The sequence below is a fragment of the Otolemur garnettii genome, unplaced genomic scaffold (genome assembly GCF_000181295.1).
Source record: "Otolemur garnettii isolate 467f Iridium unplaced genomic scaffold, OtoGar3 scaffold00018, whole genome shotgun sequence".
Lineage (NCBI taxonomy): Eukaryota > Metazoa > Chordata > Mammalia > Primates > Galagidae > Otolemur > Otolemur garnettii.
The window spans coordinates 21,550,138-21,566,382 of record NW_003852413.1 but is presented as its reverse complement, the minus strand read 5'-3'; the positions used below and the strand labels follow the sequence as shown (position 1 = coordinate 21,566,382).

The 16,245-nt window shown below is 57.1% G+C and overlaps 4 protein-coding genes and 1 pseudogene across 10 annotated transcripts in view; 2 read left to right on the top strand and 3 right to left on the bottom strand.

Annotated features, from left to right (window-relative positions):
* Positions 1-454, top strand: part of LOC100954491 (tubulin gamma-2 chain) — a 6,494-nt gene extending 6,040 nt beyond the window's left edge. The window contains exons 8-9 of the mRNA XM_003786652.2: positions 4-129; positions 257-454. Coding sequence (XP_003786700.1) covers positions 4-129; positions 257-454 — 324 coding nt within the window. The remainder of the gene's footprint in view (positions 1-3; positions 130-256) is intronic.
* A 1,372-nt stretch (positions 455-1,826) lies between these two features.
* Positions 1,827-10,638, bottom strand: PLEKHH3 (pleckstrin homology, MyTH4 and FERM domain containing H3). 7 transcript variants are annotated; one of them, XR_001161113.1, is made up of 14 exons: positions 9,995-10,638; positions 9,421-9,918; positions 7,939-7,994; positions 7,528-7,607; positions 7,235-7,426; positions 6,991-7,148; positions 6,760-6,880; positions 5,422-5,728; positions 4,693-4,900; positions 4,337-4,473; positions 3,926-4,058; positions 3,299-3,732; positions 2,772-2,963; positions 1,827-2,210 (listed from the first exon to the last, which is right to left on the bottom strand). XR_001161113.1 is itself a non-coding variant. In XM_012803037.1 (14 exons), the coding sequence occupies exons 1-14, from the start codon at positions 10,154-10,156 to the stop codon at positions 2,037-2,039; spliced, it is 2,877 nt and encodes a 958-aa protein (XP_012658491.1). In that variant the 5' UTR covers positions 10,157-10,638; the 3' UTR covers positions 1,827-2,036. The 7 variants fall into 7 exon arrangements, 2 of the variants coding, with proteins under 2 accessions (XP_012658491.1, XP_003786373.1); XM_012803037.1 differs by having other exon boundaries at positions 3,274-3,732; XR_001161112.1 differs by having other exon boundaries at positions 2,772-3,732.
* A 1,959-nt stretch (positions 10,639-12,597) lies between these two features.
* Positions 12,598-14,545, bottom strand: CCR10 (C-C motif chemokine receptor 10). Its single transcript, XM_012803036.1, has 2 exons — positions 14,518-14,545; positions 12,598-13,813 (listed from the first exon to the last, which is right to left on the bottom strand). The coding sequence occupies exons 1-2, from the start codon at positions 14,539-14,541 to the stop codon at positions 12,752-12,754; spliced, it is 1,086 nt and encodes a 361-aa protein (XP_012658490.1). The 5' UTR covers positions 14,542-14,545; the 3' UTR covers positions 12,598-12,751.
* Positions 14,546-14,985: 440 nt separating this feature from the next.
* Positions 14,986-15,599, bottom strand: LOC111724022 (annotated as a pseudogene).
* Positions 15,600-15,988: 389 nt separating this feature from the next.
* CNTNAP1 (contactin associated protein 1) overlaps positions 15,989-16,245 on the top strand; it is a 15,481-nt gene continuing 15,224 nt past the window's right edge. The window contains exon 1 of the mRNA XM_023511243.1: positions 15,989-16,004. Coding sequence (XP_023367011.1) covers positions 15,989-16,004 — 16 coding nt within the window. The remainder of the gene's footprint in view (positions 16,005-16,245) is intronic.

The following is a 16,245-nucleotide window of genomic DNA, read 5'->3' as shown; positions in this document are numbered from 1 at the left end:
AAGTTGGCCAACTTCATCCCCTGGGGCCCAGCCAGCATCCAGGTGGCCCTGTCAAGGAAGTCTCCCTACCTGCCCTCAGCGCATCGAGTCAGTGGGCTCATGATGGCCAACCACACTAGTATCTCCTCGGTGAGTCTAGTCACCTGGTCTTCTCTGGCCACTCTGTTGGGCTGCCTGCCTTCATCTTTTTCCCCTAGTCCATTCCTAACCCGTGTCCTACACTGGCTCCCATTTTGGAGATTTTTACCTCTTTCAGCTCTTTGAACGTTCCTGCCAGCAGTTTGACAAGCTGAGGAAGCGGGATGCCTTCCTAGAGCAGTTTCGCAAGGAGGACATATTCAAGGACAACTTTGATGAGATGGACAGGTCCAGAGAAGTTGTACAGGAGCTCATAGATGAATACCATGCTGCCACACAGCCAGACTACATCTCCTGGGGCACCCAGGAGCAGTGATTTCCTCTCCCAACTCTCTTGGACAAAAGGCACACCCCTTCACTGTGCTTGGTTCCTCTGGCCCAACTTAACGTTACTGACAACCTTTCTGGTCCATCTTCAGTCCATAAACTGGTCCTACTTCTTTTCCATGCCCTAACTCTTGATATGCTTGTATAATAATAAAGTAATAAAGCTTGATTATCAGTATAGTCAGGGCTTGATCTGTAAGTATAAGGATGGTGAAAGCACCTCCAATTTCTAGGCATGTGATAGCAGGGTGGCCTTCACCTCCTCTAATATAGGCCACCCTGCTATCACATGGTGATATCCAGTCCACTGTTTCCACTAGCATTCCTCACCTTGAGCCTGGCTGTTTAGTTGGAGTCAGCTCTTCTGTTAAGTTCACAGAAATTTCCTGAAATCTGCTGTCTGCTTAGTGCCTAAGCTCTAGCCCCAGTGTGGACCACATTGCCTCAGCCCCCTCCACTCAGGACAGACAAGGTAGAGTCTGCCAAAGGAGGGCCGACTGCATCTAGCAGGTAAGGACAGCTGGGACTCTGAATTCCCAGTGCCCAGGGCCATCAGAATCCCAGGAGCTCGGCTCAGCGCCTGTGGCTCAAGCGGCTAAGGCGCCAGCCACATACACCTAAGGTGGCGGGTTCGAATCCCCAGCCCGGGCCCGCCAAACAACAATGATGGCTGCAACCAAAAAATGGCCGGGCGCTGTGGCAGGCGCCTGTGGTCCCAGCTACTTGGGAGGCTGAGGCAGGAGACTCGCTTGAGCCCAGGAGTTGGAGGTTGCTGTGAGCTGTAATGCCATGGCACTCTACCCAGGGGGGTAGCTAGAGGCTCCGTCTCAAAAAAAAAAAAAAAAAAAAAGAATCCCAGGAGCTCAACCCAATTCAACCCAACTTAATGTTCAGGGACAGAATTCAGGAGTAGGGCTTGAACCCATCCTGAATTCTCTTTCTGTGCCAGAAGATTCCTTGGGTCTGTTATCTGCCCTATGCTTCTCTCTGTTCTAGGCCCAAAGCCAAAGGCACCAATGATGGACCCAACCAGGGCCCAGAGCTGGACATCAAGGTAATGCCAGTCCTTGATGACTCACTGCCTTCCAGCCTCAGTGATGCCAGGAGGCTTACTCCACTCAATGGAGAAGGGAGTGTAATTGCCAGCTTCAGATATTGCCTTCTTGCTGGCTCTACTCACAACCCTGTGGCAGCTTACTAGCCAGGAAGAGGTTAAATCTAGACGGTCAAGGAGGGTGGAGTTCTGTGGTGTCCAGACTCTCCCTGGCTGGTAAAAGCCCAGAGTGTGGGTGTCCCCAGGGGCGGACCTCAGAACCATGGGGCTCCAACTTGTTCTACTGACAACACTCACACAGGAAGGGTTTGTGTAAATAAGGATTTTTTTTTTTTTTGCTTCACTTCTACAAATAAATTAAGAAACAAACTAGAAAATTGTCCACACCCACTGCAGCCATTGAGTGTGGGGTGTGCCCTGTCCCTGCAGGGCCAAAAGGGTCCATGTTTCCCTCAAATCTCAGAGGGGTCCTGGCCCAGGCTAGAGGCAAGAGGGAAGTCGTGACCTCTTGGCAGGCTCAGTCCTGCAGCTGCCCCAAGCAGCCAGACTGTCCCTGGGTCTCATCCAGGCCCGGGTGCTGGCTGGGAGGGGAGACGTCTGGCAGGTCTTGGCATGGAGAAGGGCTGCTGCAGGGCCTCTCGGGGGAGGGGTTGGCCAAGTAGGCATTCACCAGCTGCATGATCTCTTCCACCTAAGAGAGGGCAGAGGTCAGTGTGAAACATGGGCCATTGGGATCTTATTTTCTCATCCTCCATCCAGGCTTTAGAGCTCCAATTTCCCTACCAGGATCCTAGTTCCTCCAACCTTTCCTTCCTCACCACCACTCTCTCCCTCACTCCCTATGTGCCAGTCATATTTGCTTCTTTCTGCTCTTCTAACATGCCACTTTCATGTCCGGGCCTTTGCCTTGCAATTCCCCCTACCTGGAAGACTGTCCCCCTAGATCTTCCTATGGCTACTTTAAATTTCACCCTCTTTGAGACTACTTCTCTGACTATCTAATGCTATGGCCCCTTTTGTTACTTCTTGCCACTTTCCTTGTGGCCTTTGATTCCTTGTTAATTGTCTGACTCCCCACATCTAATGTAAGCTCCTTGAACTGTCTTTGATAACTGCTGGATTCCCAGTGCCTAGAGCTGTACATCGCCCAGGCATGGTGTTCAACAAATGTTTCATCTCATCCCTTCCCTCCCCTCCTCCTTCCACAGCCCGTTCCTTCCCTCCCCCTTCCATAACCCCTCTTTCCACTCACCTGGGGACTCCGCAGGAGGAGTTGACTCTCTCCCACCCTCAGCGCCAGGGTGTGAGGGTCCATTAGCTGGCAGGCGGCCACATGGCCATAGCTGACACTGTGGATGGGCTCTGTCTCACCAGGCCGGGAGAGGGACATGGCCTTGGCTCCCAGGCCCAGGCATAGTTTCTGAGGAGTACCCCCACCAGGCTCCTGCAGAAAGAGACAGAGTGAGGGTGAAAGGTGGAGATCCTGCAGCATTATTTTTGGTAGGGGGAGATGGCAGTGAGCCAGGTAGCAGGGAGTTTCCTGACAAACAACCCCCCACCAATGAGTCATAGCGCGAGTGGAGGTGGCTATGGCTCCAGGGATGTGAGGGCCCAAGACTGGTGACTCCTGGAATTTGAAATGGTGGCTGTTCTAGATATAGGGAATGAAGTGACCCGCAGTGGGGGCCTGTGTCTCTGGGGCAAAAGTGTGGGGCTTGGGCCACCAGAGTCCCCTTCTCCCTTCTCCCCCTCACCGTGCTCAGCTCCAGAACGTCATACCGAGCAGCGCCGAACCCCGGACACTGCGCCGCCAGGGCCAGGTAGGCAGCCATGGCCTCAGCTCGGCCCATGCCCCGTAGCCGTTTCCAGCCGCCCAGCACAGCAGCCGCCGTGCCGGCGCCACCTCCTCCCTCGCGGGCCGTGCTTCCCGCCGTGCGGCCGGTCCTGCCGCGACGGCCCGGCTCAGCCCGCCTCTTGGCCAGGCCCGGGCTCCAGAGTGCCCCGGCCAGCAGGGCGGCGGAGGGGGCCGGCCTGGGGGCCGGACGGTGCGCGTCTTCCTGCGGTGGGGCGGGGGGCGGCAGCAGGCGGTCCAAGCTGGGCAAGGGCACTCGCGGGGAGAAGTCCCGGTGCAGGCTCTGCAGGCGCAGCGCTGCCAGGGCACTCAACGTGTCGTCGGGCGGGGGCGGTCGGCCCCGCAGCAGCAGAGCATGAGCCTACAGGGGAGGCGTAGGGTTAGTGCGGGAGCCGGAGCTTTGCCGTAGCGAAAACACCTTGAGGTTTGGAACGTGAGGAGATGTCTAGATTCGAGTAAAGCCTCGGTGGGGTCGCCTAATGATCAAATGAGATGGCCCAGAAAAGGAGAGATTTAGGCTTGGGGTTGAAGGCGTGAACGCCGGAGGTCCTCACCTGCTCGAAGAGGAAAGGCAATTCGTGACCGTCTGGGGACAGCCCCTCAGGGTGCAGAGGTCCATGAAGACGCAGGCACAGTCTCCACCCAGAGTCTGGAGAGTCCTCTAGCCCAGCTTCTTGCACAGCCAAACTGCAGAAGAGAAAAGGGCGCGACGCAATGTAGAAGCTAGGTAGCCACAAGCCCACAGTTTGAGATGGGGCGGGGCCATGGGTTGGGGGCGGGGTCTGGGCGGAAGGCGCTGCGAAAGTGTCCCCAGATTGTAAATGCAAACCGCCCGCGGGCAGGGGTCCATCTGTAAACGACAGAAAGTCACAAGTGGCAAGAGCTCGATAAACGTTTCTTAGTGATCGACTGACGCTGAGAAGTAGGTGGGTTAATAGAGAGTAGGGCTGGGGCTGGACATTTACTTCTCAAACCTGGTGAGCACGTCAGCCACGAGGGTACCCCCAGCCAGGGCTCTCTCCTGGACCCCTCGCTGCTCATACAGTGCGAAAGTGTTGCGGCTCCGCGCCAAGCCCAGCCGTCCCACCAGTTCTCGAGCCACCTACATGGGGGGGGGCGGGGAGAGAGGGAATCAGACCACCCAGGGGTATTGGCAGGATTCTGGGAGGGGCTGATCCACCTGGAAGGAGTCTCAGTCCTGTCACCACCACTCCCTGCCTTACCGAAATATGAGACTCCGGGCAAACCTAGGGCCCAGGAGCCGGGAAAGCCAAGCGTAAGAAGCTGGAAAGGGTTCTGGGGGTCCTTTCTGTGTCCTCACCTCCCCCACTGTGGTGTGGGAGTCGATGGCCACAGGGCAGGCACCAGCCCCAGGACAGTGCACGGTGCACAACAGCTCCTGCCGTTGGCTGAGCGCAGAAATCTCTGCCAGAGAGGGCACCAGCTCTCGGCCGCGCGTCCGGCCCAGAGCTTTCCGGATGAAGCGCGCATATTCCGCCAGTTCCGAGTCTGGAAGAGCCTGCTCGGTCCTGAGTTAGGAGGAACCCTGGGATCAGTGCTCCAAGGGCCAGCCTTCTCTCCTCTCCCTCTCACCTTCTATTATAGCTTATCTGGTGAATTTCCTCCTCCACCCCCCCAACTCATGTCTCCATATGGGGCTGAATTACTTTTTAAGCCCTCTGGAAGTTCTCTCCCAGTTGTCCAGCCCTCTTCCAAAACCTCCTGCTGGTTTTTCGCGCTAAAGTCTGAAATCCAGCCACTTTGCTGCGCTTCCAAAACCCTGGCGCTGCCCTACCTCAGCCTGACTCAAAGCAGCCTTTTAATTATTCGTCTGCCCAAAGGGGGGCCTTATTGTAAGTTAGCTGCTTACAAGTGGGATAGGATCTTGTATTTCCCACAAAAGCACTGTGTGTAGTACCAGCAGCCCTGACCTTGGGCGTGTAATCTGGATCTGTGTTCTTCATCTACCAAACTTTTTGCAAAGGCCTGTCATTCTCTCGAAAACCTGTAGCTCCTTTGCCTTGGTTTTACTCCTGCCCCTCCCTCTCACCTCTCCAAATGCCCCAGCAGATGCCCCCGTACGGCTCCCCCAGGCCGGAAGGTGCAGCTCATGCAGGTGAGGAGCTGCCAATACCGCAGAGCAGCAGGGTCTTGAGTAGCTGGGAGCCCTGGAGGCCCTGCGGGCCCCGAGGTCTGCTTAGCCAGCTGCAGGAAGAGTTCGTCCCGGAGTGCAGGCAGGTCCCGGCAGGTTTGGAGCACACCCTGCATCAAGGGCCCGGGGCGCCGCGCCCCCTCCAGTGCCTGCAGGGCCAGAAACAGCCTCACCGCCTCCTCTCGCAAGGGTGCATAGCCTGGACCTGCGGGAGGGTAGGGGTGGAGGGATGGTTTGGAGAAGGGACACAGAGCCCTGGGAGGAAGGTACAAACCAGGGGAAGATCAGAGGGAGTATAAGGGGAGAAGGGATGACACGGAGGGGAGGTATGGGAACGACAGGAAGAGCAAGGGAAAACAATGGTCCCATAGAGCCAAACTCTCAACCCTTGCCTCCCAGGAACTTCCCATCTGCATTCTGCTAAGCCTAGATTTTGAGTTAGTAAGGTAGAGGGACAGAATAAGGGACACAAGTTCAACTCTCTAGATTCCGTAGCTGGATACTGGGGGCTATCACCATGGGCCACAAAAGAATCTGGATTAGAAGTGAGAAAATCAAGGTTCTCCCAGCCCCCCTTAATCCTCTAACTTTAGGACCTAGGCCATTTAGGTTGAAGTATGGCTGAATGAGGCCAACGCATTCTCCCAAAGTCACCACTTACAAAGGTAATATGACATAGTCTCAAAAGTATACTCTTCTATGAAAAAATAAAAGAGGAAGTATAAAAACTCCTGAAGGAAGGCTTGGCGTGGCGCCCTTAGCACAGTGGTTACAGCGTTGGCCGCATACACTGAAGGTGGTGGGTTTGAACCCAGGCTGGGCCAGCTAAACGACTGCAACAACAAAAAAATAGCCCTTCATTGTGGTGGGCACCTGTAGTCCCAGCTACTTGGGAGGCTGAGGCAAGAGAATCACTTAAGCCCAGAAGTTTGAGGTTGCTGTGAGCTGTGACACCACAGCACTCTACGAAGGAGACATAGTGAGACTCTGTCTCAAAATAAATAAATAAATAAAAAGAACAAACAAACAAGATAAAAACCAACTCCTGAAGGAACATCAGTGGTCAAAATAAGACCCATAGAGAAGGTGATCAAGGTTTTACCCTCATCCCTTGAAAAGTGAGGAGCTAGTAGGCCCCTTGAGGACTCTCAGGTCCCTGCCAGTTAAGGGTTTCAAATTCTTACCTCTGATCTACCCCTGTCTCATTCAGGAGATTTGGGGCATAGGCCCACTCACCTGGGGCACTGACTCCATAGGGCAGGGGCAGAAGTGGGGCATACAAGGCTCCAGTGGTGTGCCTCAGAATCGGATTCCGCCGGTAAATGAGGGCCACAGCCTCTGGGTCCCCACAACTCTCCTAGAGACCAGGCAGAGGGTCACCATGATGTAGAAGGGAACTTCCCATAAGTCCAGAAAGCTTTTATGTCCACCACTTTCCTGGTTCTCCGCAGGAGTCTTCTCTCTCACCTGTATGTCCCTGAGCAGTAGCTGGGTGGGGGTCTCCAGTGGAGCCTTGGAGGCGATCACTTCCCGCAGTGCCACCCCCCAGCGTTCTGCCTCTGCCTGGCGAGGGGTGCAGAGGCGAACGCTATGCTTCCGGCCAGACACAGTCACTGACCACAGACCTGGGGGAAGGAGAGGCCGCAGAGGGCAATCAGGGCAGGCTAGGGTCCCTGCCCTTGACCATAGGAGAATCTGTACCCGATCTCACCAGTCTCCTTGGGCCTGCGCTCTGGGCCGGTTACCGAGCACAGGCTGGTAAGCACCAGGCTCCCGAGTCGCCGTGCTCCCTTCCCACTGTTGCTGAACTGGTCCAGGGAGTCCCTCGTAAGCAGGAACCAGGCCCGGCGTGGGGGCAGCCAGGGTCGCGTACTCCCTCCGCGGGGCTCACGGTATAGCCAGCCTGTGGGGAGGGTGGAAGGAGAAGCGGCATCAGCTGGAGGCGACATTATCCCCCGGAGGGTTGGGATTGGGGCCTCCAGGGTGCGTTGAGAGGGTCCCTACCTTTCACAACTACGTCCGGGTCGTCCTCAGGCAGCCCCTTCTCGGGAATAAGGCTCCAGGTTTCCTCCCAACTATGCAGCCTGGGCCGGAGGGGAGGGTTGGACCAGGCTGTGGGGCCTCCACTCCACCTCCAGGGGGCTCTTCAGTAGGGGCTCCCCAGACTGCCAGAACTGGCTCCCAAGCTGGGCACCCTTCCCCCCGGCTGTGGGAACCGCGGGGCCGTTCTGACCTCGCACTAGAAATAGCCCGGACCCCCCCTTTCTCCCTGCGCCCCCGGCCGGACCGCCCCGCGGGACCCCGGCCAAACCACAGCGTCCGGTGCAGGGCCTCTCCCTTATTGCACAACCCCGGGAGGAAAGACAGCGAGGATGGGGGTCTCGGGAAATGGCTGGGGTCGCCAAAGTAACTCACCTGTCAGAGATGGGACCGCTCCTCACAGGCTGAGACAGTGTTACGTCCAGGGGACCCTGGGGAAATAGACAGGCAAACCCTCAGGATCTGAGCCCTCCACCTCTTATGTTCCTTTTCGTCTGCCCTGGGGACAGCACTGCTCTGAGGATTTGGAAGGAGTCAATGAGTGGGGTCGTGATTGAGACACCACAATCCCCCTGGGAGAGGCTCACTTATCCCTCCAGTCTCTATAGAGCAAGCTCTACAGAATAGCAGGAGCAAAGAAGTCAAGGATCACTATCTTTGCTATTCTTTAAAAATACAACCGGGGTGGTGTAGGGTTGAAAGAGCACTGGCCAGGGAGTCAGGAGACCTGGGTTCTAATATCAGCCTCATCACTAACTCACTATGGAAACTTAGGCAAGTCTCCTCCCTTCTCTGAGCCTTAGTTTCCCGGTCTTTGAAACCAGAGAGGTGAATGAAGCCCCTTCTGGTTCTGGCAGGCTCCAACAAAGTCACCCCTTCCTCTTCATTTTCCCTTCATCCACTCTGTCTCCTTGGCCAGGAGAGCCCAGGTGGTGGCCACAAAGGTGAATGAAGGGAAAAGGAATCCTTTCGGTGTGGGGCTTCTCCATGAGCTTCTTAGGTTCTACCATAGACACCTCTGAGACTTAAGGGTTAAACAGAGCCCCTACCTCTTTGCTGGGGCTCAGAAAGGGCAGGCCAGACTGTGGAATGGCACACACTCAGAAGGCAGGTGTAGTTCAAGTTTTGCCCTTCCCCCAATACCCTTCTCCACCCCGCACCCCCAACCTCAATTGTAGACTGGGGTCTGAGAGAGGCCACAAACCCAACCGAGAGGCCAGCTAGGCAGGAGTCATGCCATCCTCATATTGTGCCCAGACTGCTAGAGCTGGGAGAGGAAGGTGGGGGAGGGGGACCAGGGACACCTGTCCCCATGCTCTAAGGAGGGGGTGGAGGTGGAGGGAGGCAATGGCCTGGTTGACAGAGCGACTCTGGCTAAGTTGGCAGCTTGAGGATGTTGGGGTCCTGAGCCTTCCCTAGGTGAGCATTCACCTATTTTCTGGAGAGTCTGTGTATGGGCTCTCAGCCCCACCACCATGGGGGCAGGTACTGACCACCCTTTTAGACTAACTCCCCTAATCGCAGTCTTCTGCTTCTCTCCCTCCCTCTCCCCCTCTATATTTATCCACCCTCCGCCTCCGCCAGGTGCTGGCCAGAGCCCCAGCGGCTCTCAGCCCGCCCCACCCGGGCATGGAGCCACAGGGCCTGCTGGAGACCCCTGGGGAGGGAGATGGGAGCCTGACCCTGGTCACAGCACACAGGAGTCTGGTCGCCAGTGTGCAGGGGCGTGAGGGAGGAGATGCTAGGGGAAGAGGTCTCTCACACCAACTGTGCCTTGGTTTCTCCATGGGTAGGTTCAATAAAACCAGGTAACCATGTGTCCCTCATCATCCCTCAGGGATTTCCCAGGAGCCTCACCCGGGAAGACCAAGAGTTCTGTCTTGAGTGGCAGGGTAACGACGAGGGGTCCTCAAAGAGCCATGGCCCCAAGCTCCCTCTCCGTGGGGTCCCCACTGCAGACCCCAATTCTAGGATGCCTTCACCCCCTGGACCAGGTCCTCGCAGCAGGAGCTCCCGCATTTGGCTCCAGCGCTCACGAATTGGGAGCGCAGGGGACCCAGGCGTTCGAGCTGCCCAGCCGGCCTCACCACATTCCTTGGCGCTGGCGGAGGCGGAAGGAGACGGGATGGGACGCGAGCCCGGCAGGGAAGGGAGAGGCAGGGCCAGGTCGGGCCACGCGTGACGCCTCCCCTGCCTCAGGGCCCCCAGCAGGTGGACAGCGCCCAGCGTGCGGCGCGAGGCCCACAGGCACATCCAGAGTAGGGCTTCAGCTCCTTGAAGTCCCAGGGGCTTTGGCTCCCAGGCAGAAACCTCCCCGACGTCCCCCGTTTGCCAAGCGCGCGGCGTTTTGCTAGTCTGGAGAGGGATCCCGCGTGAGGGCAGGTTATAGTGAGAGGGACTGAGACCAGGCTCCAAACCCCCAGGGACTTACCCTCCCGCCGCCCGCTGGACTCGGGGTTCGTAGCTCAAAGGTCTCCTCGTCCTCGTCCTCCTCCCCGTCCCCGCTAAGCTCTCCGTCCCCGTAGTCCCGATGCAGAAGAGTGAAGCCTCGACGGCAGCAGAGGAGCCACCACAATCCCCCGGGGAGAGGCATCCGGGCGAGGAGCCGGGAGATGGGGGCGCGGGCAGCCGTGGCCAAGCAGCAGGGGGTCGGAGAAACCGGTGCAGCTCCCACTCGAGGAGGGGAAAGATGAGGTGGGAGAAGGAAGAAGGAGAGGGGCACAAGGAGGAGGCAATGTCTGGCGCTGGGGTGCAAGGGGAAGTTAACCAGAGTCTAAGGGGGGCTCAGTGTCTGGGCCCCCCGAAGGGGGAGGCGGAAAATCGTCCAGGGCCGGGGTAAAGGAGGGAGTAATGTCCGGAGCTGGGAAGTAGTGTCCGTCGTAGTGTCCAGCCCTGTGGGGGGCAGTGTCCGGTGCAGTGTCCGAGGTGGGCAGTTGTCCAAGCTCCAGGGAGGGTCGTGTCCGGTACGGCGTCCGGTGGCCGGGGCCCGGGGCGCGCGCGCTGCGCTCCCTGCAGCCCCCGGACTGGCGCGCTGGGGGCGCGAGCACAGAGCTGGGACCCCGCCTCCCCAGCCCCCTCCCTCTCGGAGGCCCCCCCTTCCTCCTTCTTTCTCTCCTCCCTTCTTTACAAGGCAGGGTCCAGGTTTCGTCACAGCTTCTTCTGCCCAATCCCTGTTCCTGGCTCCTGGCGCCGCCACCAATCAAACAACTGAAATCGCGGTGGGTTGCATCATGTGCCCCTGGCTTGGTGACAGCGGGGAGGGACGGGGGAATAGGGAGGGAGAGGACCTTGCGATGTTAGCCACGCCCCAGTCTCTGAGGTCGGACCAGGGGTGCTAGTGACGTCACGGAAGCCCGCCTTCATGCTCTTGTTTTAACTCTTGGCTCACCGACCAACAAATTAAAAATCATCTTGAAAAGGAGTTTTGGAGAAAGGAAGGTACAGGGCTTGGAAAGTCCATCCGCTGCCTTGTGACCCTTATCTCATCTCAGGGTCCCTCAGAAAGAGCCTTAGCTACGGAGAGGATGTCCAGACCTGAGCCGAGCACAGCTCTAGACCAGGTCCTCCACCCCTAGGGTGAAGGAAGCTAGTCCCTCGGACTGAGTCACCTCTTTTTTGAATTGAAGAAGTTGAGGCAGGGACTCCGCCGTGAAGCCACAGACCTGGGCTGGAAATAAAATCGAATTTAGAGTGCACAAGATCACCGAACTCAGGTGGGGATGGTGTCTTGGGATTCTAGGGAATTCTGTGGTCTCGGAATAGAGTAGAGGCTTCTCGGGGAGAATATCCAGCGGTTCTGTATAAGAAGGGGTTAACCTAGGCGCTAGGCGGTCAAGGAGGGGCAGCGCGGATAGCAGACGCGCGCTCGCGAGCGCGCGCGTTGCTGACTCAGCAGCGATTCCCGCGGTCTCTGGTGGAGGCTTCCAGGTCGGCCTCCAGTGGTTGGCGTGCGGGACTCTTAGGGATCGGCGCTGTCTGCGGCCTTCACTGGATCTTGGCCCCTAGAGACTGTGGCTCCCGGTCTCAGTTGCCCACGGCTCTGGGAAGCTCTGCTAGCCTGGACTAGGCGGGGCGGGGCGGCGCTGTCAGGCAGCACCTCCCTTGAGACCTTGTGGCCACGCCCCTCCTTTCCAGCTCCTAGACTCCCCGGCTAGAACGGTGGGGACAAGCTTTGCTGACCGGATATTAAACTGCGAGAATTGTCACATATGAACACTGCCCGTTACAACTGTGTAACACAAAGACCAGGAATCAATGTGACTGTCTCTAGAGACCATCTTGGCTGTGCCCTCTCTCCAGATGACAGTGGCCTGTGCAGAGATTTCCTAGGAAAGGAGACGCCACAACCATATGCTCTCTTCTCCTTCTGTGTTTCCGATCAGCTCAGGGCATTTCCTCTGACCCAGTCCCCTTATTCTTCACCCCCGCCACGCCCATTATAATTACTTTTTGATAATTTGGAAACTGCAATTCCCTCTTTTGTTTTTCCCCAAGGTGAAACACTACAACTCAATTTTTAAAATTACATTTTTTTCTTTCCTTCACAGGACCTTAGAAAGGATTGTAAAGTGGTAATCTAATGAAAACTCCCACCCAATCCGGGAACTCCTGTCCCTACCCCTTCTTATACCTCTACACCACACAAAAATACAGAGAGTCCCCCAAAGTTTGAACATTCCAGAAGCCAGGAACTCGGTACTCGCTAAGGCAGCCATTACTGGATAGCGCTCTGGTTGTTAGAAAGCTCTTCCTTACACTATTTCTAGAGGAACCTCCGCCCCTCCTTGCCTGGCAGATTTCTTGGCAGAGACTGGGTGAAGGTAGAAGGACTGTCAGCGGCTAGAGCTTTAGCAGACTTAGTGCCCCCATCCTCCACTACCCCCACCACCACCACCCCCCCGCCCAGCCCCTCAGCGCATTCCGATCGGAGCTAGTGGGCCAAGTGGGAGGTGGGTTAATCCACTAGCTCTGCCCTGCAACAAATCATTTCCAAGTCGGTGATACAAAAATAGTAACAGTTGGGTTGCATCTTACTTCCATGTTATCAATTTAATGTGGCAAGGCACAGAAGCAATTCCTTTAGGTCCCTACCTTTCTCAGTTTCCCCCGCCCTCACCCCCCATTCTCCTTCTCCACTATCCTCCCGAAATCATTTCCTCACCACGCCCCCTCCTCTAGATTGGCAGCCCTAGTTGTCCCAGGAAAGACTGTGAGTCTCAGTGGGAGCTGAGCAGGAAGAAAGGCGGGGCCGGCGGGGGCAGCCGCCACGGGGATGAGGCCCTGAGCTGCAGCCCCCATCCCGTAGCAGTCTCCGCAGGTCTTGGCGGAAGCGCAGGCCCAGAAAGGCGTAGAGCACGGGATTGAGGCCGCAGCGGGCTAGGGCCAAGCCGCTGGTCACCAGCAGTGCCAGATCCTTGCGCTTGCTGGCAGGGCAGCTGCGCTCGCGGGCAGCCAGTAGATCCGCGGTATCCAGCAGCAGGGCGAGGCTGTAGGGCAGTTGCAGTACCACGAAGGCTGCCACCAGGGCCACCACGACGCGCAGCGCACGCCGGCGCTCGGGCCCCCTGGCGGCCAACAGCGTGCGGCCCAAGAGCGCGTAGCAGGCTGCCATGACGCCCAACGGCAGCGCGAAGCCCAGGACCACTTGTGCCACAGCGCTCGTCCCCTTCACAGTCTGCGTGAGGCCCTCGGGGAAGACGAGGCGACAGCGTCTCTGGCCATCCCTCTGCCCGTCCCGACTGAAGAGGAGCGCGGGCAGCGCCAGGAGCAGCGACAACAGCCACACGATCACCGAGACCAAGTGTGCACGCCCGGGCGTGGAGGGCCTTGGGCCTGCTGGGAGCGCTCGGACGATAGCCACGTAGCGGTCGGCGCTGATACAGGCCAGAAAGAGGAAGCCGGCGTGGAAGGAGGCTGAGTAGAGGCTGGAGATGGCCCGGCAGGTGGCACTTCCCAGACTCCAGCCTTGAAGAGCCCCTGCTGCTGCAAAGGGCAGGGTCAGTGCTAGTAGGAGGTCAGCCAGGGCCAGCTGGAGCAGGTGGGCAGAGGTGGGCGAACGTGCACGTCGAGCTGCCAGGTGGGTGGCCAGGACTAGGCCATTGCCGGCCAGACCCAGTACAGCCACGATCAGGGAGACACTAGGTTGGAAGGCCCGGCTGAAGGCCTGGACATCAGCCTTGTAGCAGAGCTCAGGCAGTGGCTCAGCTGAGTATGCCTCCTCATCATCCCCAGAGTAGGAACCCCAAAAAACCTGGGAAGATCAAAATAAGAGAGACCTTATGAGATCTTCCCACACACCTCTCCTTCCCACACATGCCTTCCAGGCTGGGAGCTCCTGTGTGAGCAGGTATAACAGTACCAGGGGAGAAGACAAACTCTTCTACAGACTCAGCAGGACTTGGCTTCCCTTGCATCCCTCCTGCCCAGATTCCTGGGTCACCTTGAGCACCTTGAGATTGGACGTCCTCACCAGTCCACCTGGCAAGGCTTTCTTGAGGATTGTTTGAAATGTGGAAGATAATGGATGAGGCGCAGGTGTTCTCCAAAGGCCAAGAGTTTATATTATTAATAAATCTTAGAGCTTCCCTTCCCTTTGTAGCGCCCTCTCCTGGACAGACGCCCATATGTAGGCTTTGCCTCGGACCTGGGTACTGGGTTCCAAGAATGGTCAGGAGAGGGCTTGTCTCCTTTCCCTTCCCTCCCCACCATACCTCTACCTCCAGGAAAGATGGACTGAACCACTCATGCCAAGGAGGTCTCAAGGGTTGGAGCTCAGGTTTTCTGAGCTGAGTCGGACCTTAGACTTCTAGGTTCAACTAGCCCTTCCTCTAAGCCCAAGATAGCTCCAGAAATACTGCATGGGTCATAGGATGGTAGAGGCCTGTTACCATCCCATCATTTCCCCTTCCCTTCCGTCTCTGTAACCCTCCTCTCCCTCCCTGCCCCCACTCCCACCTGCTCTGTGGGCTCGGTCCCCATCTCTGGCAACACAGGTTTCCGAGGTATAGCAGCAGGGGGTAGAAGTTAAACAGCTAGTGGGACAGGAAGGAAGGGGCGGGGAGAGGGGCCAAAAGAAGTGGAGATTAGGGTCTGTGCGGCACACTTTCCCAGTCCACCTCCCCCCAAAGAATATCTCTTTACCCTACCAGTGGAAAAAGAATAGATTTTGGAATATTTTTATTTGCTCTGTGATCTTGAGGTGTGTTTTTTTTTTTCCTCTCTGACCATCAGGTTTTTCACCTGCAAAGTGAATTATGGAAAAAATGCTGAATTCACAGTATTAACAGAGTGTCCAGCACACCTGGAACATAATTTGGCTTCAGAAAATGTTAGGTTCTTCTACTTACATTCCCTCTCGAGGTTCCCCACTCCCCTCCATTTTCTTGGTTTTTTCAGGACCTTTCTCCCCTTACTTCCCTTTTCTCACCCTGTGGCCCGAGACCCTGCCCGCCTTGGGTTACTTGAGTATTTCTTGGTGGCTAGAGGCTCTCTGCCCCCGCCCTTTCGCAGTAGGGCTGAAGCGCGCGCTTGCGCGGGGTCCCGGAAACTCGCGCGTGCAAGGAGAGGCTGGAGAAGGGGGGAGGTGAGAGGAGAGAGGGTGGAAAGGAAAGGAGAGGAGAGAGAGAAGAGCGGAGCACCAGGAACGACAGAAAGGAGAGAGAGAGGAGAGAGAGAGAGAGAGAAGGGAAGGGTTGGGGGAGAAAGGAAGGGAGGGGTGGGTAAGGAGGAGACTCAGAGGTCTGCTGAAAAACCCAGGAGGAGGACTGGGAGCCCGACCAGAACTGGAGCCCTAGCCGGAGCCCGGCACAGGGAGGCGGCCGCCGGGACCGTCCGCCCTGCATGATGCCTCTCCAGCTCTTTTGCATTCTGCTCGCCGCGGTTTCAGGAGCCTGGGGCTGGGGCTACTGTGAGTGCTGGGATCTGGGGCAAGTGGGGTCGGACCCAGGCGTCCAGAGCCTGCTGGGTGGGCGCTCTCCGCATTGCGGCTTGGGTGGTCGCGGGTCCTTCCCGGCTGGCGCGTGCCCGCTCGCTCCCATCTTTTCCTGCCTCTCCCCCGCGCTCCGCAATGCAGCTTAGAGGCTGCCGCGCGTGCCCGCAGCTGGGGTTGGGCTCAGAAAGAGGCAAGGATGGAGTCAGGCAGGTACGATTTGGGACTAGAATCCAAGCAGGAGTTGGCACCTGGGTTTGAGGCTAGGGGTGGGGATGAGTGTAGTATGGTGGCCAAGACCAGGGTTAAGGTTTTGCAGGGCTTAGGGCTGGACTTTGGAGCTGGCCAAGGGCAAGGGTTTGTAGCTGTGGCTAGGATCCAAGCAGAAGTTGTTGACCCTGACTGATGCTAAAGCTGTCATGGAACTGCTGACAGTGACTGGCTGGGTTTGGGAGCAAGAAGGCTTATATTTGGGGGTAGTGCAAGTTAACGTGGCTGATGATTGAGAATGATGGTAAGGTTGGAGCTGGATTAATGTCGGGCTGACTCAAGTCCTGGTGCTGAGATTTGGAATTGTGTTTGGGGGGAGTACTAAACCAGGACAGAGAGTGGGACTGGGAGGGTGTGGCCTTGGTCCTGAGGTGTAGCCTAGGGGTTACCCTAGAAGGAGAAGGCAGCTATTGCTATAGCTAGGAGAATATATATGTGTGTGTGTGTTTAAACATATATATATATATATATATGTGTGTGTGTGT

What these genes read in the sequence shown, in the direction of transcription:
- PLEKHH3 (XM_012803037.1), bottom strand. Translation starts at nt 10,156, where the DNA reads ATGCCTCTCCCCGGGGGATTGTGGTGGCTCCTCTGCTGCCGTCGAGGC. An exon ending in GCGCAGGCCCAAGGAGACTG is followed by an intron (nt 7,149 to 7,234) that starts GTGAGATCGGGT and finishes TCCTTCCCCCAG; the next exon opens with GTCTGTGGTCAGTGACTGTG. An exon ending in CTGCTGGGGCATTTGGAGAG is followed by an intron (nt 4,901 to 5,421) that starts GTGAGAGGGAGG and finishes CTCCTAACTCAG; the next exon opens with GACCGAGCAGGCTCTTCCAG.
- CCR10 (XM_012803036.1), bottom strand. Translation starts at nt 14,541, where the DNA reads ATGGGGACCGAGCCCACAGAGCAG. An exon ending in GGACCGAGCCCACAGAGCAG is followed by an intron (nt 13,814 to 14,517) that starts GTGGGAGTGGGG and finishes TGATCTTCCCAG; the next exon opens with GTTTTTTGGGGTTCCTACTC.